General features: G+C 44.0%; 1 protein-coding gene across 2 annotated transcripts; it reads left to right on the top strand.

Annotated features, from left to right (window-relative positions):
• Positions 1-22,421, top strand: GPN3 (GPN-loop GTPase 3). 2 transcript variants are annotated; one of them, XM_029620013.1, is made up of 8 exons: positions 1-176; positions 1,069-1,177; positions 5,040-5,207; positions 6,282-6,406; positions 7,003-7,118; positions 8,174-8,270; positions 13,020-13,148; positions 13,856-22,421. In XM_029620013.1, the coding sequence occupies exons 1-8, from the start codon at positions 129-131 to the stop codon at positions 13,925-13,927; spliced, it is 864 nt and encodes a 287-aa protein (XP_029475873.1). In that variant the 5' UTR covers positions 1-128; the 3' UTR covers positions 13,928-22,421. The 2 variants fall into 2 exon arrangements, with proteins under 2 accessions (XP_029475873.1, XP_029475874.1); XM_029620014.1 differs by lacking the exon at positions 1-176 and adding an exon at positions 193-265.
• Positions 22,422-26,579: the final 4,158 nt, after the last annotated feature.

Here is a 26,579-nt window from a genome sequence, read left to right as displayed (position 1 = left end):
CGCCGAGCCTTCATGCTGCGCGTTTTGAGCTCTCTCGCGGCCCCTAAGGAGGCGCGCGAGCTTCTCGATGCCGGAAGTGCTAGGGAGAGCCCACGTGGGCTGCGGTCTGAGGCTCTCTAGTACGGGAGATGCCGCGGTACGCACAGCTGGTGATGGGCCCGGCGGGCAGTGGCAAGGTGAGAGGAGGCCGTGCTCGCTGTGATACGCCGCCCGGGGGATTGTACGTGACGCCGGCGGGGAGTTATTATTTTATCCCCTCCCGAGGGTAAGCTGGGGGTGGATAAGTAGTTATAGCCCTTGTGGGGGTCCGGGCGCTTCCTCACTGGCAGGTTTGCGGGAAGTGCTCAGCGTGTGGCTAGGGGGTTGCTGAAATTCGAAAAGAAATAGAGGATCCCTTGTGAGCCCAGGAGGAGATCATTATGTAGTTAAAGGACAACTCTGCAAAGATTTGGGTAGAGCTGATTGTTAACAGTAGAAAGGAGTATAATATCGGTAACAGCTTTCGAGACTGCAGTTTCAAACCCTCCTTAGAAATATAGAAACACGACGGCAGAAAAAGTCCTCTTCGCCCATGCAGTCTGCCCATTTGTCTAATTAATTCAGCATTATAATTCCCCTTACTTCCGTGGAGAGGCCCCCCCCCCCCGTGTTTATTCCATGCTTTCTTGAATTCAGATAGTTTTTGTCCTTCTCTGAAAAGATTACTCCCGATTCATCATAGAGCCTCCTTTTCCGATGAAAGCGTCTAGTCTCCTCTGCATAGAAACGAGATATTTAAATGTCTTTCTCAAATCTTGCCTTTCCTCTAGCCTTCTTTAGAACAAAGACCACTGACTAGCCTTAGTTTATAATTCTGTACATGTGTATTAGATGTAATCTGCCTTGAACAATGAGATATGAGCAGAATATAAATTTTTAATAAAGTAAAGTTTACTTTCTCAGCTGAATGTTGTACTAAATCACAGAGGAAATAGGATTTCCCTTAGAATTCTTATTTCCAGTTAGTGCTACCCAGTTATTTGTTGCGGCTGAGGATATAACTGGTGGGTTTTCTGTTTTAAATGCTAGAGCACCTACTGTTCCACCATGGTGCAACACTGCGAAACCTTGAACCGTCTCATTCAGGTTGTTAATCTGGACCCTGCAGCTGAACACTTTGAGTACTCTGTCATGGCAGGTGAGTTCTCATGGATGTGCTGTTAACTGCATTAATATTTGACAAAATATTAGCAAAACTCCTTGAAAAATCTGTATAAATCCAGTTGACAGAACACCTTGAAAGAAATAACATATTCCCATCCCAGTTTGGATTCAGGAAGCACTATAACACGGAATCTTTACTTATCACATTACATGACACCATACAATTAGTGTTACTAGATATCCCCGCAGCTTTTGATACTGTTACTCTATCCTGTTACGACTTACAGAAATTGGGCTTACAGACAAAACATTACAATGTTTTTCCTCTTATCTGTGAAACCGCAATTTTCAAGTAAAAATCAAGTGCACTCAAGAAAATTTCAATTTACAACTGGTGTTCTCCAAGATTCGTCTCTGTCTGCCACCCTCTTCAATATATACATGTTTCTCCTTTGTCATTTATTTACTGGGCTCAGACTTTCACACTACATATATGAAGATGATTATTCAAATCTTGATACCCATTACTGACTCGATTGAAACAATAAACCTGCCATGTTTCTATCTATCATTAAACAACTGCTAACTCATATCAAACTCATACTAAATACAACCAAAACGGAAATTATAATTCTAAATAGAAAATCACCAACATCTCCTCTACCACTGCTGAAAATGGAAGATCGCAAAACTGAAATCCATTCTATACCATATGTTAGAGATTTAGGAATTATGATAGATAGTGAGTTGTTTTAAGACCCACATTGCAAAAAAAATCAAAGGTGGTTACTACAAGTTATTAACCTTAAGGAGGCTAAAGCCTTTCCTTAATCCTACCGACTTTAGAACGTTATTACAATTACTCATCTTTTCCAATATTGACTACTGTAACTCTCTTTTACTTGGATTACCATCATCAATGATTCGACCACTTCAAATACTACAAAATGCAGTAGCCAGAATCTTAACTGGTACCAAGAAACAAGAACATATTACCACAGTTCTGATTTCCCTTCATTGGCTACCAATACAATATAGAATAGAGTATAAAATATTAACAATTATCCATAAAATCATGTATGGAGAGCACATGGATTGGCTTAACACGGCAATTAAAATACATGTACCGCAAAGAAACCTCCATTCAGCAAATAAAGGCCTCCTTTCTATTCCATCGGTACGATCGGCACAGCTTACGCAAGTAAGAGAACGCGCAATATCACTTGCTACTCCAAAGATCTGGAATTCATTACCCACAGATTTAAGCCTATTACAAAACTTAAAAACATTTAAGAAAGAGATTAAAACCTGGCTCTTTACAAAGGCATTTATTGAAACTAATGAAACACACTAAACTTCATGTTTTTACATATATATTTTAAGTTTTATTTTTACACTAAAAATGACATTGCAGTTTTGTTATATTATTTTAATGTAATGTTGATCTTACTATGTAGTTTTTATGCTAAGAATTTTTAATGTATTTTGTGTTGCGATTTTACTTTATTGTATTTTTTACTGTTGTAAACCGTTGTGATGGCATCACCAAATGATGATAAATAAAATCAGTAAATAAAAATAAAACTCAGTATTTGGGAACAGCAAAAGAACAGTTTAGTCACATGTTTTAGAACATGCTAGGAGCATTGCAACCCTGAGATGCAGTTCAGTTTCTGGGTTGGCCCGGACTAAGGATGCCGTGTAGGCAGCACTGGCAGACCCTAGTGAGGAGCCCTGGTGCAAGTTCCCAGGCTAAGGCCTGCTGCTGCAAAGAGGGCTAAGTCAGGAGGGAAATTCCCTGGATAATAGTGAATGAAGGCTCAGCAGAGGCTGGTTTTGGTTGAGCTGGAAACCCAGAGGAGGAGGAGAGCACTGCTAAGTCAAAAGAATGAAATGTAATAAAGCAGGGGTAGCCAACTCCTGTCCTTAGAGCCCCAAACAGGCCATGCAAATTTCTCCTGCATATTCATTGTGGAGATCCTGAAAACCTGGCCTGTTTGTGGCTCTCGGACTGGAGTTGGCCACCCCTGCAATAAAGGAACAGTGCTAGGAAAATACTGTGGTGTTTCTTTTTGTTAGTTATAATTCAGCTGCAGTTTTGTTTTACTTCATTTTATTTAATGCTTACTATTATGTATGTTACTTATTTTGTTTTTACTTAAAAGAATTATGCATGTTCTTTTATTTGTAAACCACATCGAACAACTATGGAGAAAGTGATATACAAACGCTTTTAAGTAAATATTAAAGTTGACTGCAAAAAAAGTCAAATGTTAAGGGCTTCCTAAAACCTGTATTTTTTTTTTTTTTATTATATATGATTTTTATTGTGTTTTGGCAGGAGACAAACTGGAAAGACAATGCAACATAAGTATATATACACAACCTTAAACGTTCGATGTCAACAATTAGTACAACAAGTTAAGGCTCCTGGCCCTTAATCCCCCCTCTGTCCCACTCTTCCTACCCCCTTCATCTCACTAGACACTTAACACAATGATTCTCGTTGTACAATTGCTTATACTAGATACTATCTTCACCTCTGTTTTTGGAGTTAAGCTGGTATTACTATACCTAATACAATTAAGCAGTTCTGGGACTGTATTCCTGGAGAGGGCAATTACTGTCCAATCGTTTATATTCACAGACGTCTGGAGATGGAGCAGCCATTGTACCGTTCATGTCTCCGCTATGCTGGGCAGTTTAATTTTCTGCTGTAACTCTTCTGGTATAGACTTCAAAACGTTTGACCATCTCTGATGAAATGATATGTTCTTCCTGCCAGAGATGGTCTTTGATTCCTTCTCCAACAGGTATAGATCAAGCACAGAAACTCTCCAGCCCTCTAATGCTGGCCCCAAGTCACTCATCCATCTCACCAAAATCAGTTTGTAGGCATTGAGGCAACTTTTAATTAGAAACAATTTCTTGGCTTTCTTAACCTTGTTATTAGTAATATCACCTATTATGCCAAACACCACAGAATATCACCTATTATGCCAAACACCACAGAATAAACAAAACATACTTGTGCAGCTCTTGCCAGAAGGATTGAAGAACTTTACAGTCCCATAAGCAATGCATCAGAGAAGCTTTTGGTTGATGACACTTGAAACCTGGATTTAATATTCTTGTAAAATTGTTTCTCTTGCCCAGCAAGTGGACTTAGAACTTGTTTGAAGCAGCAGCACTATGCAGATTAACGTTTTGTGCAATGTGTCTGTTGCCTTCTCTTGCGGTCTTATTCCCAAGTGTATCCTCTTTTGGTGTCCTGAAATATATTTTCTGTTTTGGCACTTTAGGTGCGCTCTCGTTGTTTAAAAATCTTCCCTAATTCAGGCGGTATTCATGTGCTGTGCTCCGCTGCTTGGAGTTCTGACAAGGCTGGCGCTGAGAGGGGGGCGGGGGGGAGTTGCTGAGCTTTCAAAAACATTTGCCACCAATATTTTTGCAGCAATTCAATGTAATCAAAACAAGACTTGCAAGAATTTAGATTGAACTGCAAATGAGAGTATTTATTTTTTATCTTGGTTCTAAAATGTGAAAAGCACGCGGCATTTTTGATATGGGCATCTTGTCCATCTGTCTCGGGAGCTGAGCAGACCAGGTGCTGGACAGCAGTGAAACACTTTTTTTTTTAATAACCCCCAACCCTTAGGTTTATTAGTCATTCTTGGCACATCTGACGGGTGATTATGTGATGGTCTGGCCATCTGAAAGGCACAAAACTTTCAACTTCCAACTTTGTGTGAAGGCCAGTTATGATCCTGGAATTTCCCTTACTGAAATTCACCAAAGATGTTCGATGAACAGCTGTAAAAGGCTACAAACTCCAGGCAGGTATATTTGTTTAATTAGTACTGCTGCTTGAAGGTCAGATCCTTCTTCCTTTCTAGATATCCGAGAGCTGATCGAGGTTGATGATGTGATGGAAGATGACACTTTAAGATTTGGACCAAACGGGGGGCTCGTCTTTTGCATGGAATATTTTGCCAACAACTTTGACTGGCTGGAGAATTGCCTGGGGCATGTGGAGGATGATTACATACTTTTTGATTGTCCAGGTAAATATCCGACTTCTAAATAATGTAACGGTCTACTGCAACAGGTGATAGATGCGTAAGCTTAAAAAGGCAGCTTTAAGGTGCGCGTGCACCTTCTTTCTGCAGCACTGTTGAGTAAAGTTAATCTAGGAATATATCTCGGGGAAAATATCCTTGCCTTTAGTGCAGTGCAATAAGGTTGATCAGAGAATGAGATGTCAGATGCTTTGCTTTGTGAATGCATGTACTAAGTGGAAAGAGATGTCTTTTTCTGCTGCTTACTCCTGTTACATTAACATTTTGCATTAAAAAAAATGCACCTCAATATTAAATCAGTATTTACAAATAAACCCAAAACCTCATTAACCTATATGGAAATAGGTAAAAGGTGAATGTTTTGGGGCACTTGTGAGTGGTTGAAGTTAGTGTCCTGTTTAGCATCTCATAAGATAAATATTGTTCCCCCATGAAGCAAATCTTTAGTTTCTATTTGGATATGATTCCTTTCAAAATAGATTTTAATGCCATTGGTATTGCAAAAGAAGCAATCAGCCAGCTTCTTTTGGGAGGCATGGCCTGTGAGCAGACATGCCAGTGTGGTGCTGCTGCCGCTTCCTTCCTCAAGTCCTCAGCTTATGGTGGCAACCCCTGCTTCGTTCTCACTTCACTTTACACTGCTCGCCCCATCAGCAGGGCTAATGTTATGCTTTGGTCATGGCAAACTGTTTGGCTTATATTTTGCCGTTTCTTAAGGTAAGGCACAAGGCAGATCATGTAAGAGGTGAGAACAAAATGCATTTATAAAGGATACGAAATTCAATGATCACAAGAATGATGCAGGGTAAATTAAGAACAGAGGGGAGAGAACAACTTAATAGTAAAGATGAACCTTAGAGAAGGAATGCATTTTTACAAACCGGCGATGGGGAGAGAGGGGAGTCTAGGGGAAGGGCCTGGCTGAGCAGCCAAGCTGTGATATCTGCTCAGTGGCCAATACTCTGTACAGTGTGCTGCATTGTTTTATAAACTTGGCTTTGAGACAGAACTTTTGACTGATGAGGGCTGGGAAAGTAAATGTAACAATCTGTGTTCTAGGCCAGATTGAACTCTACACTCACCTGCCAGTGATGAAGCAACTTGTGGAGCAACTGCAGCAGTGGGAGTTTCGTGTCTGTGGAGTTTTCCTGGTTGATTCTCAGTTCATGGTGGAATCTTTTAAGGTACAGTATATTACTAGTTAACATTTTAGTTAACTTTTGTAAGAATTGTGGAATTTGTTGCAAGACAGTGTGGTTAAGGCTAGTAGTGTAGCTGAGCTTAAAACAGATTTAATTCTGGAGGGCAGATCATTAAGTTATTAGGCAGGCAGACGTGAAGTTTGCTGTTTCTTAATAATGGGGATGAGCAACATGGAATGAATCTGCTAGGTACATCCAAGTGACCCGGACTGGCCACTGTTGGAGACAAGATGCTGGGCTTGATGGACCCTTGGTCTGACCCAGCATGGCACTACTTAGGTTCTTATTACTCTAGTAAGTGAAAGGTAGTGTGATAACAGCAGAGAGATGGGCAGCTTGGCTAAAGTAGATCAGGTTCTATTCTGTTAGCTCAGGCAGACAAGCTGTGCTTTTTAACTCTGCGCAAGTGTCCTTGGGTGAAAGCTGGAAGGCTATAGATTTAAAATCCTGAGGTTCCCAGTTGTAGCAAATTAGCTTATTTAGCTTTGCAATTTTTTTTTATAAGATTTTATCATTTATGTGGATCTATTGCCGTTTATCTCATGTAGATCTATTATGTTTGTCCTTTTTTCCTTTAGTTTATCTCTGGTGTCATGGCAGCCCTCAGTGCTATGGTATCCTTGGAGATTCCACAGGTTAATATAATGACAAAGATGGATTTACTGAGTAAGAAAGCGAGAAAAGAAATTGAGAAGTAAGTTCTGGAACATGGTCTGTGCCTGTACTTACAATTCACTAGCATTATTTTTGGGAATTCTCCCCAGGGTGTTAATGAAAATAATCAGAGATTTGAGTCCAAAGCTGGTGACCTGGTGGCACTAATCTGTCAACATGATCTCAGGACATGACTGAGAAAATGAGCTACAAATGAGCTCGTTTGGTATGGAACTTCAGATGCGAAGCTAATTAGCCATGGTTTATCGAAAGTCACGTGCACACGGAAGTAACAGGTGTGCTTTGTCTGCCCATGTTAGGGAGGACACAGCAAGGCAAAATACATAGTGAATCTGAGATGACTGTAGATAAGGACCATAATATCTATCTAGTCTGTCCATTTCCCTTCCTGCTGCAGTACAGCAGAGCCCATATCTCACTTTCTTTACCTCCTCACAGCTAGGCATCTTCTGTCTTTTATCTCGTGCTTTCTTGAATTTCAGTAGTGTTCTTACTCCCACTGACTCCCCTGGCAGGTTGGTGCATTTTTGAAATCCTGTTGAAATCATTGCCTGTGAGGAGAATTAGTATGATTACCTGTTTTTGATGCCTTTGGACTCCTAAACTTCCTTTCTGACCATTTGGCTTTTATATAAATTTCTGATGACCTCCACTACGGAAAAAACCCAAGTTGCCAGGCGATAAGTATTGCTGCAGAGTGGAACAGGTGTTGCTGTGGTCATCGGAGTTTGTTCCTAGAATAACCGCCAGATCGGTGACGTACAGCCGTGAGCCATGTTAGCTCCGGTCACATCTAGCCTGTCATTTATTCCGCAGTAGGTGTGCCACAGACTTATTTATGGAATCTTTGCCCTCAGGCTGGAGAGCTGTTTCTTAGGCTTTTAGAGCGCAATCCGTGGGCAGCATTCCCCATAAGCCCTAAGTGAAAAGACAGATAATTTGGGGCCTTGTGTCACCGCTTTGTCTCCCTTTCTAACCACCTTTTAAACTTATGGAATGAACATGGGTGAGATTAGCAGTTAGGATAAGGATTGAATGGACCAGGCCTGAATTTATTATTTTTTTTTTTTCCAGGTATCTGGACCCAGACATGTATTCTCTGATTGAGGACTCTTCAAGTGTACTAAAAAGCAAAAAATTCAAAAAGCTGACTGAAGCCATCTGTGGACTGGTAAGGTCATAGCCACATGCAAATATGTGATTTTTTTTTTTTTTAAACTAGATAGATGTTGCTACTATATGTTAGAAATAAACTGATTAACAAAGTCACAGTTAAACTCTTACAGGCCGATGCAATATCAGCTCGTGTAAAATGGGCGCTCATGATTGAGTGCCTGCTCTCCTAATGCGAGTCCAGCCAACTCTCCTGGAGGCGTGATGCATTATTTAAATGAGGGATTGTGATAGAGGACGTGCTAGGGAGAAATTGTGCGTCCCTAGCACTCAGGAGAAGTAGCTGTGTACTGGTTAGGAAAACGGACACTCAATGTCCATTTTCCTAACCCACTCACAGCCACAGGTTAGGAAATCAGATGCTCAATTAATGGGCGTCCCTAACCTGGCCGCTGGCAAGGTTGTTTTTTTTTCCTCCATGCTGCTTCCTGTGGTTTCTCCTAGTTAGTATCAGGACAATACTAGGTAGGAGGAACCACAGGAAAGCAGTATTTTGGGATTTCTGTGGAGTCTTTGACGGCTCGGAGAATGTAAAGACTCAATGCCAGCCTTGGGGCTGGTGATTTTATTTTTTTTTTTTTGCATCTGGGTAATAGCTGATAGCCTCATCTACATGCATTTCCATTTGATGAGCACTATTAGCTATGCACTATTTTGGATGCACTAATCCCCTTATTGCATCTGGTGTTAGCCTAGCTCGTCCAAAACATGCGTCCAAGAGCTCGTTAGCCTGTGCGCTAGGCCGAGCACATGGTATAGCATCGGCCTGTTAGAGGTGAATTTTAAAAGCCTGGCGTGCACCAAAATTGGGAAATAAGTGCACAAGTCGGGCTCATGCACCACCGCCAAATTTTAAAAGCCACCCAGATGAGTGCATATCTCCTGTGTGCACATTTCAAGTTTTCAAAAGGGGTAGGGTGAGGGTGTGGTCTGGACAGGACATGGGGTTTTGGGGCATAGCCAACAGATGTGCGCAAATACCCACGTGCCTGGGCACACACCCAGATCCCCTGCTGTGTAAGTTTACTTTTTGCTAGGGACAAATTGTAAGTTTTATAAAAAAAAAAAAAAAAAATAGCCATTTCTCCCAGAGGTTTAGAGAGTATGGGGGTAACTGGGGGGAATGTAGACAGTCAAACCAGGAGGGATTTGGAAGACCTAGCTTTTAACTGGGTAACTTGGTGGACAATCTGGTGAAACTGGAAATGGCGCGGAGGCACGCCCCTTTTAAAGTTCCCCGACTTGCGCGGTAGAAGTGGGATTTACGCGTATAGGCATGCACCCGCTTAAAATTGGGCACGTGTATGTACAAGTGGTAAAATAGCTGCGTAGCTGGGCATGCACCGATGCACCCATGTGCCAGTTTGAAAGTTACTGTCCCTATGTACTTGCATATAAGATGGGATAATACTCACGTGCCATATGTGTAGGAATGGGATGGGCCATAGCAAAATCTGTCCCTTCCCACAGATTGCTGTGAGAGATCCAGGATGGCTTGGCAGTTCATTAGCCGTCTCCTGCAATTCTGGGCCTGACTTCTGCTTTGAACCTCATGGGATTGTGCAGCCGTGCAGTTCAAAGCAGCAGATAGGCCAGGTGGCAGAGGAGGAAAACGAAGACATGGCCTGAGGCATCACCGCTCCTCCACTTACTGCTGATGAGCAAGGGGGGAGGAGGAAAGGTGGCACAACTTGGTTTGCTTGGCCCATTCCCACCCATAAAAGGTATTTGGCTCCCCCTGCTACTTAGTTTATGAAAGGAAGCATGTAAAGTGCAGAAGAAATACATTCTAATTTTAATGATCAAGATTATTTGTGTAAAATCCCAAATCCAGATATTTTTGGGATGTTTACTGTGTACTGTTTTGGAAAGAAGAGTGAATGAGGTTTAGATGTGTTGAGGATGAGTTCATGAATTTTAGATATTGAAGATGTATTACATGTTATGTCATATGCATTAGTTGACAAAAAAAATAGGTAACTGAATAGAATACGGCAGTCATAAACTGTAAATAACTAAATAGCCATGTCAGGAACTTCTTTATTGCATTTCCAAGACCTCATAGGGTTTCGGGTAATGGAAATCACTTATTTGTGATTCTTCAAAAGCTAGACAAACATCACTGCAAGTGGATCGTATACTTTCTAATTTTTTTTTAAACTTTTTCTTTTTTCAATATAGATTTTTTTTTCTTTTTAGAAGTCCACTATCTTTAGAAAATGCTTTCTTGTATTTATGATTCCAAAAGGAAAAAACGAGTTATCTTGGTTGAACTGTAGACCCAGATTCATTGTATCGCTCTAAATGTTTATTTTAAGATGTCCTGCCTTTGCCCGACACGGCTCGTGTTTCGAAGAGAATCTTCTTCCTCAGGGGTGCATCGTCAGCAAGTCACATACACTGGGACAGAATGATTGCAGTTAAACGTACTTATGAAAAAGAAATAACTGTTCAGCCTTAAACTTTAATGGCATTCGCTGAAAAGTAATTTCTGTTGAACAGACTTAAAGCAGGATAAAAGCTGAACCTTGATAACATACGTGTCCAGAATAAAGAGCATTCCCATGTATAAACTCAAAATAAAATGGTACGTTCGGCGTCTTTCCTGTGAGTTCCGCCATTTTGATTTGCTATTTGAAGCCCCTATTTGAATAGAAACAAACAATCAAAAGCTGTGTAATTTAGAGTCAGCCAATCAATGAACTATGTAGCTTAGAGGCGGGGCATCCATTCAGTATTGTCATTCATACCTCGGGGAAAACTAGACGAAAGCTGGAATATCCAGCGTTCTTTATAATTTAATGAAGTTTTAATGTCACCTCCTCAATCTGAAGGAGTGACTCCATCAAGTATGGTCCAACGTAACCATGCAAACGTGTGTTTGTTGTAAACTATGTTTGACTATTGGCGCTTCCAGCTTACTTGTGTTCAATCTACTACAATGCTCATGAAGGTGAACTTTGACAGGTCTCAATGTCCGACCTACATCCTAGTATTTGCAATTGCATCATCCGCACAGCTTTACCCACAGAAACAGATGCATTTGGTTCACTCACTATAACAGGGCATACTTCATGTGGGGCATGCGATACATGCAGTCCCATTCTGGAGGGTATCTCTTGGCAGGACCCCTCGCTCAGACACTCTATACCAAATGATTCAACACAAATTGTAATTCTCAAAATGTCATTTACATTTTACAATGCACTGTCTGCAAATTTACGTAGGTCAGAGGTCGAGACCTGTCAGAGTTCGCCTTCTTGAGCATCATAGTAGATTGAACCACGAGTAAGCTGGAAGCGCCAATAGTCAAACATTTGTTTACAACAAACACACGTTTGCACGGTTACATTGGACCATACATTGATGGAGTCACTCCTTTCAGACTGAGGAGGTGACATGAATAAACTTTTATAAAGAACGCTGGATATTCCAGCTTTCGTCTAGTTTACCCAGAGGTATGAATGACAATATTGAACGGATGTCCCGCCTCTAAGCTACATAGTTCATTGATTGGCTGACTCCAAATTACACAGCTTTTGATTGGTCTGTTTCTATTCAAACAGAGGCTTCAAATAGGCACAACAAAATGGCGGAGCTCACAGGAAAGACGCCGAACGTACCATTTTATTTTGAGTTTATACATGGGAATGCTCTTTCTTCTGGACACGTATGTTATCAAGGTTCAGCTTTTATCCTGCTTTAAGTCTGTTCAACAGAAATTACTTTTCAGCGAATGCCATTAAAGTTTAAGGCTGAACAGTTATTTCTTTTTCATAAGTACGTTTAACTGCAATCATTCTGTCCTAGTGTATGTGACTTGCTGACGATTAGAGATGTGCTTTGGGTAAAGATTTTGTGTCTGGCTTCCCCCCCCCCCCACCCCCCCGCATGAATTTCGTTTTTCCCGTGGTTCAGGGGTTTGTTTTTCGGGGGCACTGATTTTCGGGTTAATGCGCAGTATTGGGAGTTAGCGCGCGCTAACTCAAAAATGAATTTTTTCCGAAATTTCGGAAAAAAATCATTTTTCGGTTCTCCTGAACCATTCCAAATTAGGCAATTTCATTGACATTGCCTAATTCGGGAAAAACGATTGCACATCCCTACTGAGGATGCGCCCCTGAGGTGGTAGATTCTCTTCGAAACACGAGCCGTGTCGGGCAAAGGCAGGACATCGTAAAATAAACATCTAGAGCGGTACTATGAATCGGGGTCTACAGTACAACCAAGATAACTCGTTTTTTTCCTTTTGGAATCATAAATACAAGAAAGTATTTTCTAAAGATAGTGGACTTATAAAAAGAAAAAAAAATCTATAATTGAAAAAAGAAAATTTTAAAAAATTTGATTAAAAGACCTATGATTAGAAAGTATCATGGGTATATGATCCACTTGCGGTGATGATTGTCTAGCTTATGAAGAATCACAAATAAATGATTTCCATTAGCCGAAACTCTGAGATCTTGTAAATGCAATAAAGTATTTCCTGACATATGGCTATTTAGTTATGTGCATTAGTTGAACATCACCTAAAGCAACAGTAATGTTCACAGTATGATAAATGGAAATGATTGACTTTTAAAGACTGGTGTTAAGGCCGTGTGGGGATTATGCAGGAGTCGTGGTGGAACAGTGATAGAAGCTTCTGCTGGACTGAGGCCAGAGGCGCACAGTCCATGCATGGTGCTGCTTGTGGCAGAATTCAGAAAGATGGCGAGAGTGGCCATTAAAATCTCTCCTCTCCTAGATTGACGACTACAGCATGGTTCACTTTTTACCCTTTGACCAATGCGACGAGGAATGTATGAACATCGTACTGCAGCACATTGACTTTGCCATCCAATACGGAGAAGATTTGGAGTTCAAAGAGCCAAAGGTAAATTATGTCTGCTGCCCAGGACTTCTCAGAGCTCCTCAGAAGCTGCCAGGATCTCTCTAGGGACCTTCGTGTTCAGTTTTTATTTTATGTTTCCCAGGAGTTTATCAGTGTTTGTTGTAATAAACAAAAACTGGGGAAAAGTTCTTTTTTCCACTGACTTTTTTTTTTTTTTCCCCTGTGTTTATTCCTGGGAAAACTGAAAATGAAGGTGCCTATATATATCTCCCATTTGTGGCTGTACTAAGTCATTGGACTGAGTTAGCAAAGCTCTTTAGGGAGCTCTGTTTGGCTCCTGCCATCGTGAATTTATGGGATGGAGACTTGGGTGATGGTATTCTGTTAGCAGACGTGAGGCTGAGAAGCTGGGAGGGGGGTGGGATCTGGGGACTTGCAGGCTGGCGGTGATGCCTGCTGTGCTGTAGAAGTGATTTGTATCTGGCCTCTGGCCTGCATGGAAGCTGACAGTGCTGTGGCACCTGGCTGGGATAGTGATGGGATTAGTTGCACTAGGTCTCCATGAGCTTACAAAAAAACAAAGAAACTTGAACAGTTTTTATAATAAAATGAAAACACTTTTGAACGAGTAGACTGAAAGTGTACTTTTGGAAATAACATATCAGGAAATAATAGTTACTTGTCTTGTTGAATACACAAAAGCCAAATGAAGCCAGCCTTCACTGTATTGTCTTATGTTTTCATGTCAGGAATCTAATCCAGACAATCCTTCGAATTTTGATGAATATTTTCAAGACCGCGCAGATGAGCAAGAAACGTGAACACAAGAAATATCTGTACAAAGTAATTTTTCTTTAGAAACCATTGGATAGACTTCTCTAAACTTGAAGGAAAATGGTACAACAGCTTTATTTTTATTTTTTAACCTCTGCTTTCATCACCTGATGTTGGGGAGAGCAGCAGTGTTGGTGCATAATCCTTTGTCTTTAGTAGGAACAGCGACATAGCGGAGAGTTCAGGTGTGTTGAAGTGATGCTTTAAGGATGCGCATCTGTATTCTGGATGGGGAAGGAGGGCAGTCATCGTCCCTCGCATCACGAAGCGCAAACCTGGTCATCCGTTTCAGCTGCAGAAGAGTTCCTGCTGTTGCTCTTAAGGTTCACCGTCATAATATTAAAATGCAGTATGTAAGCAGAATCTCATCTAGGTCTGATTATAGCAATGATTTCACTTCGGGAACAGTTTGTAGAAGATCCTGTATGTATGAATTCACATATGTAACACCTTACCTGGGGGCCCCCTTTCATTCTAGTTTGGTTTTTTTTTTTCCCTCCATTATGTGCAGATAGGAAAGAGCTTGGTAAACCGGCCCTCTAGCATGTTTTTTTGGGGTTTTTTTTAAATGCACGCTGCTGTAGTGCTTGCATTGGTGTGAAACAGTGCTACCGTAGCTTCGTAGGCAGACTGAGCATTATGGAACAGCGTGCATGAGCAGAATTCCCTGCGGCAGCTGGGATCTGCGGGGCAATTCATGATAGGTGGCTGGAAGTGCAGGGAGGCTGAGACACAGCAAGAGATGCTTTCTTCTAAGGGGAATATTGCTGCTAGAAAATGCAAAAACATGAAATGAAAAGTCCTGCATCTTTATCTGTTTTGATATCTTTCTCGTCTTCCTTGAATCCTCTTTTTTTTTTTTTTTTTTCTGGAGCCACAGGCTTTGTGCACTGCAGCATGCGTGTAGAGTTCTGTGGGTCAGCAAGTAGCCAAAGTATTCCAAGGATGGATTCCATTCTGTTCCACCATTTTGTAACAAGACTTTTTGGCCCTTTGCCACTAAAGAGTTTCATTGTTAACACAATGTGATACACGCGGCTGATTTTTATAAAAACGATTTTCTTCTGTTTTGTGCCAAAAAATAATCGGGGCCTATGATTCATTAAGAGGTGGTGTGTGGGGTTTTTTTTTTTTTGTTTTTTGTTTTTGTTTTTTTTTTTAATCTTCTGCAATAATGTAAGCCTTTACTTCCCACGGAAATGTTTGAGCAGACTTGCCAGAGTGTAGCAGACTTTGCAGAGGTTAGCAATGAGAGCCAGATATACTAAAGCTCTTCAACCTTGAGTACCCCTAGCCAAGGTAGGGTCTCAGGATATCCACAATGAATTTGCAGGGGATATAATTGAGGCAGTGTATTTCACAGTGTGTAAATGTAGCTCATGCATATTCATTTCAGATATCCAGAAAACCAAACTGACTGACTAGGAAGGATCGGGTTGATAACACACTATTAAAGGGCTTTTCCTATTTTGTGTCTGTGAAGGAAGAAGCTTAGTGCATGTGGCCTTGAGGGCTTAAAACTGCTATGCTGTATGTACAAGAATTGGGTTGAGATCATGTTCTCGGACATGTAGAGTATATTTAATTTGTTACCTTGGAGTTTTATGATATTTGCTTGTATTTTATATATAAAACCTCAGAACTGTTTTTTTGCTAACTATTAGGAAAATTTGGTTCTTACTTCTGTGGTATTCCAGGAACAGAAATTAGATCAGTCCAGATAAGTGGGTTTTGCATCCCTACCAGCAGATGAAGGCAGAGAATAAAAACATTTTTCAGGCACTGCTACTTAATTGAGAGTGCCACCTGCACTTCTTCAGTATTGACCTGTAGCCAAGACAAGATGTCCAATCCAAAAAACCCAAATAATTTTGGGTGAGCAGAGACTCAAAATTGGAGCCTCCTAAAACTAGGGCCCCCTGTTTCATAACAAGGGTCATTATAATTAGCAACCCTGACCTATAACCTATGTACAGTCTTTGAAAATCTGCATATGACTAAAAACTGTCGTAGCAACATCCAGAAGCAAGGAAGGTCTTTCGAAAAAATCAAAGGGGATGGGCTTCTGGCCTGATCTGTGGTATTCCAGGAATGAAAACTAGCAGGTAAGAACCACTTTTCCTTTCCTATTCATACCCCAGATCAGTCCAGACAAGTGGGATGTACCCAACCCCTTCTATACTTGAAAGACCTGCACGCAAAACACTTCCCCAAATGCAGACTCTTCTGACACATGCATATCCAGATGGTAATGTTTGGTAAAAGTGTGACGTGAAGACTGTCGCCACTGAAAAATCTTCTGCAGAGAAATCAGTTGACACTCCGCCCAGGAGGTTTCCTGCACCCTAGTAGAATGTGCCCACAACCCCTCTGGAACCGATTGACCCTTACAGATATAGGCTGAAATTATCGCCTCTCTTAACCATCATGCAGTCGTGCCCTTGGAAGCTTTATTTCCCTTCTTCATGCCATTGAACAGGACAAAGAGATGATCTGATCTCTGAAAGGCATTCATCACCTTAAAGTATTGCAAGAGAATCTGCCGAACATTGAATAGGTGAAGCTCCTTCGCAAGTGGCATATCGGGCATCAAATGCGGGAAAACCGGCAGCTCCACTGTCTGGTTGAGATAAAAAGAGGAAACATATGGCAAGAAGGAAGGGGACCATACGTAACGATACACCATCTTCTAAAATGCATAGAAAGGGGTCTTGGAGCTTGAAGCACTGAAATTCTCCTAGCCGAGCAAATGGCTACCAAGAAAATGATCTTCAGGGTGAGATCCTTCAAAGAAGCCCTTCTAATTAGTTCAAATGGAAGACCACAAAGAGGTCAAAGGACCAGGTTAAGATTCTATGCTGGACACATCCTCCAGATCGGTGGATGCAAATGCTTCGCCCCCTTCAGAAAACGCATGACATCCAGATGAGACGTCAACAGCTGCCCCTGTGGCTTATCTAGAAGACAACCTAAGACTGCCACTTGTACTCGGAGGGAATTATAGTCCAGCCCCTTTGCTAAACCACTTTGCAAAAAGGCTAAGACCTGAGGAACATCTACATGCAGTGGCTATAGCCCGTTCTCCAAACACCACAACTCAAACACTCTCCAAACTCTGATATAAGCCAAAGACGTGGAAGGCCTCCTCACCTGAAGCAAAGTCTTAGTCACTGGCTCAGAGTACCATTTCAAGCGCAACCATTGACTTTCAAAAGCCAAGCCACTAGACAAAAGCAATCCGCCTGCTTTGAAAAGATGGGCCCCTGTCGTATCTGCACGGCCTGTTGGGCTAAGCGAATGGGACAGTCCATAGGAAGATGAACCAGATCTGCAAACCATGGCCGATGTGGCCACTCTGGTGCCATGAGGATCACCCTGCCCGGATGGTCAATGTGATGCAATACCTGCCGTATGAGAGGCCATGGGGGAAACATATAGAGCAGAAGCTTAGTAGGCCATGGTTGAACCAGGATGTTGATTTTCCCTTGGAGCCGACCTCCGGTGACTATAAAATCAATCCGCCTTTGCATTCTCTTGAACCGCCATGAGTTCCAACTGAGGCCTTCCCCATCTGACTTGTATAAGGGCAAAGGCCTCTGCCAACAACTCCTTCTTCTCTCCCGGATCCAGCTGCTATCTGCTAGGATAGTCCGTCTGCACATTGTCCATTCAGCCCATGTGAGATGATGCTACTCCTGCTAGATGCATCTCCACCCAAATAAACAACTCCTGAGCCACCAGCCAACTCTTCATTCTGCTTTGACAATTGATATACATCACTCCACCATCGTTGCGTTGTCCGAGAACACTCGTACTGTTCATCCCTGAATGAGCAGAAGAAAGGCGAGAGAAGCTTTGTGAACCGCCCTAGTTTCCAACCAGTTAATTGATCAAGATGCTTCCATTGGCGACCCCTGCCCTTGGGTCGTCTGTCCTTGACATACTGCCCCCCCCCCAAACCTCTGAGGCTGGCATCTGTGGTCACCACTGCCTCGTCCAGAACCTCCAGATCCACCCCTTTTTCCAAATTGAGACGAAACACCCACCACGAGAGACTTGATCTGGCATCCTGCTGAAGTGACAAAGGAAGATGAAATTCTTCTGAAAGTGATTCCAACTGGAGAGTTCATATGTGAGCAAATGCCCATGGAACCAACTCCAGTGTAGACACCATGGACCCAAGACCTGCAAATAGTCCCAGACTCTGGGAACTGAAAGCCACAGAAGTCAAACCACCTGAGCCTGCAAATTGATCACCCTCTTGATGGTAAGAAAGACTTTCCCAACACAGGTATCTAATCGAGCCCCCAGATACTCTAACAACTGGGATGGTTCCAAGTGACTCTTCCCCAGGTTCACCACCCAGCCTAATGACCGCAGCAGCTGCATGACACATCGAACTGAACAACACTCCAATTCTGACTGCATGCTGATGAGCCAATCATCCAGGTACCGGTGCACCAAGATTCCTTCCCTCCTGAGTGCTGCCGCCACTACCACCATCACTTTTGTGAAAGTACATGGTGCTGTCACTAACCCGAGGGGAAGGGCCTGAAACTGAAAATGACCCTCTAGCACCATGAACCTCAGCAATTTCTGATAGTACGGTCTTATGTGAATGTGTAGATAGGCCTCTGAAATCCACTGATGCCAGAAAGTCTCCCTTGCAAACCACCGCTATTACCGTCCAGAGAGTTTCCATTGGAAAACGCAGCACCCATAGCACCACATTGATCTGTATATAGAGTATGGGTCAAAACGTCTCCTCTTTCTTGGGAACCCTAATCCCTGTTCCTGAGGGGGAACCGGAACGATCGCATTCAGGTACTGCAGCACTATAACGTGTCCTGCACTGCCTCTCATTTGATGCGGGAAGCACAACAGGAGACAACAGACGTCTCTGATCGGGTGTGAAAAGGCGCAACCCTCTCATCACCTCCAGAGCCCATTGGTCTGACGTGATCCTGGTTGACACCTCATAAAACAGGGATAGTCTCCCTCAAGCTTCTGAGGAGCAGACCAGCCTGCCTTTGTTGGCTAACCTTACCTCCTGCAGCCCCTAAAAGGACTACTGCCTTCCCAAGCCTTGCTTCTGTGCTGTAGGTGTAGAACTCCTGTTCGAGCTAAACCTCCTTGCGTCTTGAAAATGAGCGTGTGGTGGAACGTCGTCTTTCCGATCGTCCCTATCTTCAGGCAACTTTTCCTTTTGACCCCCCCCCCCAACTGCTTCATCATCTGTTCTAGATCTTCTCCAAACAACAGTTTTCCTTTAAAAAGGTTACCCAGCTGTGCTCTAGACCACACATCCACCAACCAATTTTGTAACCACAGGAACCTCTGTACTGCCCCTGCAGAAACCATATTCCTGGCGGAAGTCTGGACCATGTTATATAGGGTATTTGCCTCTTAGGCCACGCTTCCTCCTTCCAAGCGGGCAGCCTATGTGGCCTCATTTGCCGTCCCCAACTCGTCCTCCTGAGCCTCCTGCACCCGGCACAAGCAGGTTTTCTGCATCAAGTTCTCGCAGACTGCCGCACGAAGGCTTAAAGCTGAGACCTCCAACAATCTCTTCCACAGAACAACTTCTGATCCTGGCTATCCTTCAGAGTGGCCGATCCTGCCACTGGGATGGTCGTATTCTTGGTCACCACTGACATTGCCACATCTACCTTTAGGAAGCTTCCAAAACGCCAAAGTCTGTTCCAGCAAGGGATATAACTTGACTATAGCCCTGCCTACCTTAAGACCCATTGTTGAGAGATTCCCACTCGTGGTTGACCAACTTCTTCACTTTCTTTGGTAAAGGAAAAGCCTTAGGTGGCCCCTGAGGTCTATCCAAGACAGGGTTCATTCCCTCATTCTCAATCTTTGTGTGACCTTAATCCCCAACTATTCCAACACCTGGGGAATTAGTAGCCGCAATTTCTCCTTCTGGAACAATCTCACCACCCTAGAATCATCCCCCTCCATGAGCAGGACGTCCTCAGCATCATGCATAATATCCGCTAACGTATCCACAGGATTCTTGTCCGGATCAACCCCCAGACCTCCCTGCAGCCCTTCTGCTTTGCCCAAAATGCCATCCTCGTCACCTGAGGGATGGCCCAGAAGCAGAAAAAATGCCCCTGACCCTGCCTGCCTAGCTGTTAGTGTTGGGTCTTCTGAGGTGCAGAGTGCTTAGCTCCTACTTTCTTCTTAGCTAAATAGGCTTTATGGAGGAGCAGGACAAAATCCACAGTGCAGTCCTTGGTATCACTGGACTCCAGATCCAGCATTACTTCATCATTCCCTCCCTTTCTTGTCTTACACAGGGTGCTGATCTACCAGAAAGGGGGGGGGGGGGGGGAAGAGTCCTGTGCCATGTGGTCAAGATGGCTGCTGCCTCCTCAGTCCCACCCCACCCATCTCCTGCACCGAGCCTGGGGAGATGGAGCGACTGCCATCTGTGACCCCGGCGGAGGTCCCTGTCCCTCCAGTGGCACAATCTGGGCAAAACAAGGCTGCATTGAGGTGCGATTGCCTTGGGTTGCAGCCCTGACAGTTTCTTGCACTCAGCAGCAGACGCCATGAAGCCTCGGTCAGTGGTTAAAAAAAAAAATAAAATTGCCTCCTGCTGCTAATGAATCCCCTGCTGGCGCAATAAAAATCTCAGATGATGCCCCAGCACCATAGCTGAATCACTTGCATCCCTACTCGCCTGACTGTGGCCTCCCAGTACACAATTAGCTCTGCTGTCGCACTCCTCAGCTATTTACTTTTTTTTTTAAATAACGGCACTCAAAAAAAAACAAAACACACACACAAGGGAAGGCAGAAAAAAGAAAATGAATCATTCCCTGCTTCTTGGTGCTAATGGCTGAGGGTGAGGAGGACCCACAGGGAGAAATGGAACCAGGACCCCTTGCCTTTCCCTCTTTCTGGAAGAAGAGAACTGAACCACATCAGGGCTAACCAACCCTCCGCTTGCCCTGCTCTGGCCGAGGGATGGCCCATGAATGAACCTAACCCCTCAATGAGCCACCAGCTTAAAAAAAAATAAATAAATACAAAAAATGTTTTAAAAATTCTAAGTTCAAAACTCCAGGCTACAGGATTGCCCTTCTGCCATCTGCTGGAGACAGAGAAATACGGAGGGCCTGCGGGTGGCACTCTTGGTTATGTAGCAGTGCCTGGAAAGTTCTTATTCGCTTGTCTGGACTGATCTGCGCTATGAACAGGAAGGTAGAATTTAACCGGCATTGACCATGGTTCCCTGATTATTTACTGAGAGTTATATTTATTTTAAAATGTAGTATGGTGTGTGTTGTTTTTTTTTACTTGTTCTCTTAGAATGTTAGTTTTTCCATAAGTAATTTAATTCACTTAAGTCATAAACAGCAACTATGATTTTTCCTTTTATAAAAATGTGACATCTATTTTTTAGACCTGAAGATCATGGTTTGGTGAATTCACCCTTTACATGGCCAGATCATGTTTACCATTTAATTCCTCCCACCTTGAGGTGATTTGCATGCACACTCAGCAATGCGTATGTATGTACTGTAGTAACATGCTTTCTGGGGCTTAGAACACGTAGTCCCTCAGCTGTCTGTGAATCATTACAGCATATACTCCAACCCATGGGCTAGTACAACTAACATTTTTTTATATATTCAATTGGCCTTTAAATAAAATTGCTTACTTTGCCTCTTTTGTGCTTGAGTCTAATGGCAGAGGAGATGCTGCGGTTTTAAGTTGTTAAAAAGCTCTGACTGGGCCCTCCCCACCATTAAGCAGCTTGGGAACAGCGGGTGCAGCTGTGCTGCTCCTCCTCATCCTGAGACAGGTGCAGCATGGAAGCATACACAGCTGCCAGCTGCTCTCCCCATATCTGGGAATGGATACCTTTGTTGCAAAGTTTCAACGGAGAAGGAATAAAGTAGGATAGAACAAATGGAGAAGACTAAAATGTAAAAAGTAAGAAAGGGGCACATAGATTGTACTTGGGTAGTGCTTCCTCTGTAAAGAATGTGAGATCATGCAATGAGATTTCATCACGCTGAAAATAGTCTGGCAACTGCACTGTGCTCATGTATGACTAACTTCCTTCCTGCAGTCAGCAGCCCGGGTTTATTAAAATATCCTGCACCGTGTTGCTAGTAAGCATAAGAAAACACAGGAGTTACCACTGTCGTCTTATTCCTGATTTCTACATTCAGTTTTATAGTAAAGTCAATTTGGGAAAATATTTCAGTGTAACAAATGCTGTATGTGACATAAGCATGGTCTTCATGAATAAAAATCAGTGATGGCAAAGGGTAAACCTGCTCATGCTATTAAAATGTGCTGTGTATAAATATAGCCTAAAACTAAACCCATGTGTAGAAACCTCCAGTGGTTGCTATGACAATCTTTCACTGTGGTTCAGTAGTGAACACATTCACGTTCTGATGGAAGCTCTCCACTCTGACTTCTGTACAATAAAGTATGTTTGTAAATGTTCTTGTCCTTCAGTTTATTTAAGAAAATACTTTTAAAGGGTACAAAATGCATGCTCAGTAGGGGGTGGGGGTGGCAGCAGTTTCCTCCTCCTATATCCTTCCAGCTCACTTGCAACCAGCAGTGGGACCCTAATTTCTATCCCAAACTCAGCCCTGTTGTTCCTGCGCCACGGCTCCTCTTAGAGCCTTGCTGTCATAGGCCCCTAAATCTGGTCACTATATATCAGCGTTGTAGATTCTCTCTACTCCCCATTTCCTATGCACAGCATCCACGGATTCTTTACACACAGAGGAGGTTGTTTCTACAACTCCAAACGTTGTTGATCGCCAAAACAAAGAGTGTTACTATGCATAAGTTGGAGATAATGGTGACTAGAGCCGTCTGGGTCACAGCAATAAAGACAGGTAAAATGAAGATGATTCTGCAGAGCTGGCCAGACTAGCTGCTGAATCACCCAGGTGTGGCAGACATAAGGGACAACACAAGAAAAAAAACTCCAGAATTTCTGCTTCCAAATCGAAGGTTAACTCTTCAGTGCCAAGTGCAGTGAATATAGCAGAAGCAGGTCCCATTGATGGAAGGCGATGATCCTAGGGTGGTTAGGTTATTTCGCAAGGAGGAATTGCGACCACTCATCCCTCTGGTCCTGGAGGAACTGCTGATTAAGGTGATGCAGGAGTACTCAGACACGGAGGGGGAAACCTGGTGTTGGAGGATTTGTGGGGACCACGGAGGGCATTCCCCTTGCTGAAGCAGATGATGAAATTGACCGGGGGTGGGAGTCCCTGGAAGCTGGATTGAAGGTGGCCAGGTTATAACCCATGCCTGAGAGCATCTTAGAGATGTGGAATCTGCCTAAGGTGTATGCAGCAGTATCGGTGGTGACAAAAAAGATGACCGTTCTGGTGGCAGGATCAGCGGCTTTGAAGGACAGAAGCTGGAGATCCTGTTGAAGAGGCTGTTCGAGGTTTCTGCTTTAAGCCTGAGAGCTACAGTCTGTGCCAGCCTTATGCAGAGTGCTTATTTGTACTGGGTGCAGGAGTCTGCCGGAGGTACCCCAGGGGCTGCTGGCCAGGATGCTTGCCTGGAAGCAGGTGTAGCTTATGTGGCGGATGCCCTCTGATTTGTTTCGCACTTCAGCTAGGAAGTGTCTGTGGTGGCTGCGCAAAGGCTTCTGTGGCTACACAATTGGTCGGCGGATGTTTGGTCGAAGGTGCAACTTGCTAATCTCCCTCTTAAGGGGCAGTTGTTCGGTGAGGACCTGGAGAAGCTGATGAAGCATCTGGCAGACTCTAAGGGGAATAGGTTGCCTGAGGATAAGAAGGGCACTAAAAAGACCTTTCTGTCTCATTCTTGCTTCCATAAGATGAGATTTCATGCCAGCAGAAGTTTGTCCAGTTCTGCACAGAAACAGGGTTCAGGACGGCAGCAGTCCTTTCGAGTGACCCGCAGAGTGCTCAGAGAGGGTTCTGGACAGGGGTCCGGAGGTGCCAAGCCTGCCCAATGAAGGTGGACTGGTCCACTCCTCCCTTGTGGCCGTCGGAGGAAGGTTGTCCTGGTTTTACGAGGAGTGGACCAGAATTACCTCGGACCAGTGGGTGCTGGAAGTGATAAATGGCTACGCGTTAGTATTTTCTCGCCCCCCCTCCCCCTTTCAAGGAGGCCTTCATAGTGTCCTGTTGCACTTTGCCCACCAAGCAAGCAGTGCTGTGGGACACTCTGCTACGCCTGCAGCGATTGGAAGCCGCCCTCCCGGTACCACTCGAAGAACACTGTCAGGGAAGGTATTCTGTGTACTTCATGGTTCCCAAGAAGGAAGGCTCGTTTCGGCTCATTCTGGATCTGCAAAGGATCAATGTGACATTGTGGGTTCCACGTTTTCGAATGGAAACATTGCGGACAGGGATTGCGGCGGTGTGCAAAGGGGAGTTCTTGCCTTCTCTCGATCTGATGGAGGCTTATCTCTATATTCCCATCAGGGCGGATCATCAGAGATTTCTGCAATTCACTGTGCTAGGAGAGCGTTTTCAGTTTCAGGTCCTGCCTTTTGGCTTGGCAACGGCGCCGAGATCGTTCACGAAGATGATGGGTAGTAGTGGCGGTGGCCCTCGAGAGGGGAAGCTGGTTCATCCTTATCTCGATTTGCTTATTCGAGCAAAGTCGGAAGCAGAGTGGGTTGCCTCCATTCGGCGAGTGACTGAGTGCCTGGAGTCCCTGGGCTGGGTGATAAACCAGTCAGAGAGTCAGCTGGTCCCGTCTCAGTCCTTGGACTACCTGGTTGTGAGATTCAACACCCTGGGTGGGCAAGGTGTTCCTCACCCCAGAGAGGATTCTCAAGTTGCAATCACAAGTGGTTCGTCTGAGGGACCTGCCAGTTCCCAAGGTCTAGGATTATTTATTAGGGTCCATGGCTTCTACACTAGATCTGGTACCATGGACTTTTGCGCACGTGTCCCTTACAGAAAGCTCTCCTATCCTATTGGAATCTGATGCAGGAGGAGACCAGATCCAGTCTCTCATGGTGGCTATCACGGTCCAATTTAGAGATGGGAGTGGATCTGGAGGTTCTGGACTGGGTGGTGACCACGAATGCCAGTCTCAGCAGGGGAACAGTGTGTCAAGGATTGGCGGCCCAAGGTCAGTGGACCCTGGTGGAAGCATCCTGGTCCATCAACCATCTGGAGACAAGAGTGGTTTGGAGGGCATTGTTGTTTTTTCTCCCTCGGATTCAGGGCCAGGCAGTTCATGTGTTCTCGGACAATGCAATAGCAGTGGCTTATATTGGCAGGGCGGAACGAAGAGTTGTTTGGTGGCTCAGGAGGTTCAGGCGTTCTTCACCTGGGTGGAGCTTCATCTAGCGGCTCTAGCAGTGGCTCACGTAGCAGGCGTAGACAATGTACAGGTGGACTATCTCAACAGGCAACAGCTAGATTCAGGGGAATGGGAGTTGTTGGTGGAGGCCTTTGCGCTCCTTCAGCGCAGGTGGGGTGAACCCCAATTTGATCTCATGGCAACAAAGAAGAATGCCAAGGCAACCAAGTTTTTCAGTTGCTGGAGGGAATTCGGCTCTGCAGGGATAGACACCCTAGTTCAGCCATGGCCAGAGAGGAGCCTATGGCCGCTTGTAGGTTGGGTGCTACGTTGCATTGAGCAGAATCAGAGACAAGTGATCCTGGTAGCGCCGGAGTGGCCATGACATCCATGGTTTGCGGATCTAGTACAACTGGTAGTGGACTGGCTCGTTCGCTTAAGCCACTGTTGGAAACAGGATGCTGGGCTTGATGGACCCTTGGTCTGACCCAGTATGGCATGTTCTTAAGCCATTTGAAGGATCTGCTGCATCTGGGCCCCATCTTGTTGGACAAGCGGATCTGTCTAGTCTGTCTAGCGGCTTGGCTTTTGAAAAGCAACGTTTCCACCTAAAGGGGTATTCCAAGCCGGTGATTACTACTGTGCTTCAGGCTAGGAGATCCTCCACGTTTTTGGCATATATCAGTTTGGAGAGTGTTTGAAGCCTGGTATACAGCCCATGACACTGATCCCTTGCAGGCAATTGTGGCCCAGGTCTTGGCCTTTTTGAGGGGCTGTCAAGGTTTAGCCGGTAATTCTCTCAGAGTCCAGATGGCAGCCTTAGGCTGTTTTAGAGGAAGGCTTCAGGGAAGACCTTTAGCTTCGCATCTGGATGTAATACGTTTTTTGAAAGGAGCAAAGCATTTGTGCCCTCCAATTCGAAGACTTTGTCCATCCTGGAATCTTAGTTTGGTTCTGCGAGTTTTGTGTAACCCTCCTTTCGAGCCTTTGTGCAGGGCTTCTTTGAAGGATCTTACGCTGAAGGCGGTGTTTCTAGTGACTATTTGCTTCGCTAGACGGATTTCTGAGCTCCAAGCCTTATCGTACAGGGAGCCCTTTTTGCGGATTTCCGACGATGAGATCTCAGTTCAGGTGGTTCCTTCCTTTTTTGCCCAAGGTGGTGTCAGCCTTTCATCTTACGCCAAAAAAAGAACTGGAACAATTTCCACAAGCACAAAATAGTAAACAAAAAGGAAATGTTATATGAAAAATCTTATATTGAATGCCAATCCCAAAAGAATTTTTTGACCATTTGTTAAGTCTATGGCCGCATCATCAAGCCTGACAGCGTGTTCTCTGTAGTTTCAA

The sequence above is a fragment of the Rhinatrema bivittatum genome, chromosome 11 (assembly GCF_901001135.1).
Source record: "Rhinatrema bivittatum chromosome 11, aRhiBiv1.1, whole genome shotgun sequence".
NCBI lineage: Eukaryota > Metazoa > Chordata > Amphibia > Gymnophiona > Rhinatrematidae > Rhinatrema > Rhinatrema bivittatum.
The sequence above is the reverse complement of the archived record's forward strand: the minus strand, read 5'-3'. Positions and strand labels throughout refer to the sequence as shown.

Coding starts and splice junctions, on each gene's coding strand:
- GPN3 (XM_029620013.1), top strand. CDS start 129: ATGCCGCGGTACGCACAGCTGGTGATGGGCCCGGCGGGCAGTGGCAAG. Junction 1,178..5,039: donor TGAGTACTCTGTCATGGCAG/GTGAGTTCTCAT, acceptor CTTCCTTTCTAG/ATATCCGAGAGCTGATCGAG. Junction 13,149..13,855: donor TGGAGTTCAAAGAGCCAAAG/GTAAATTATGTC, acceptor TTTTCATGTCAG/GAATCTAATCCAGACAATCC.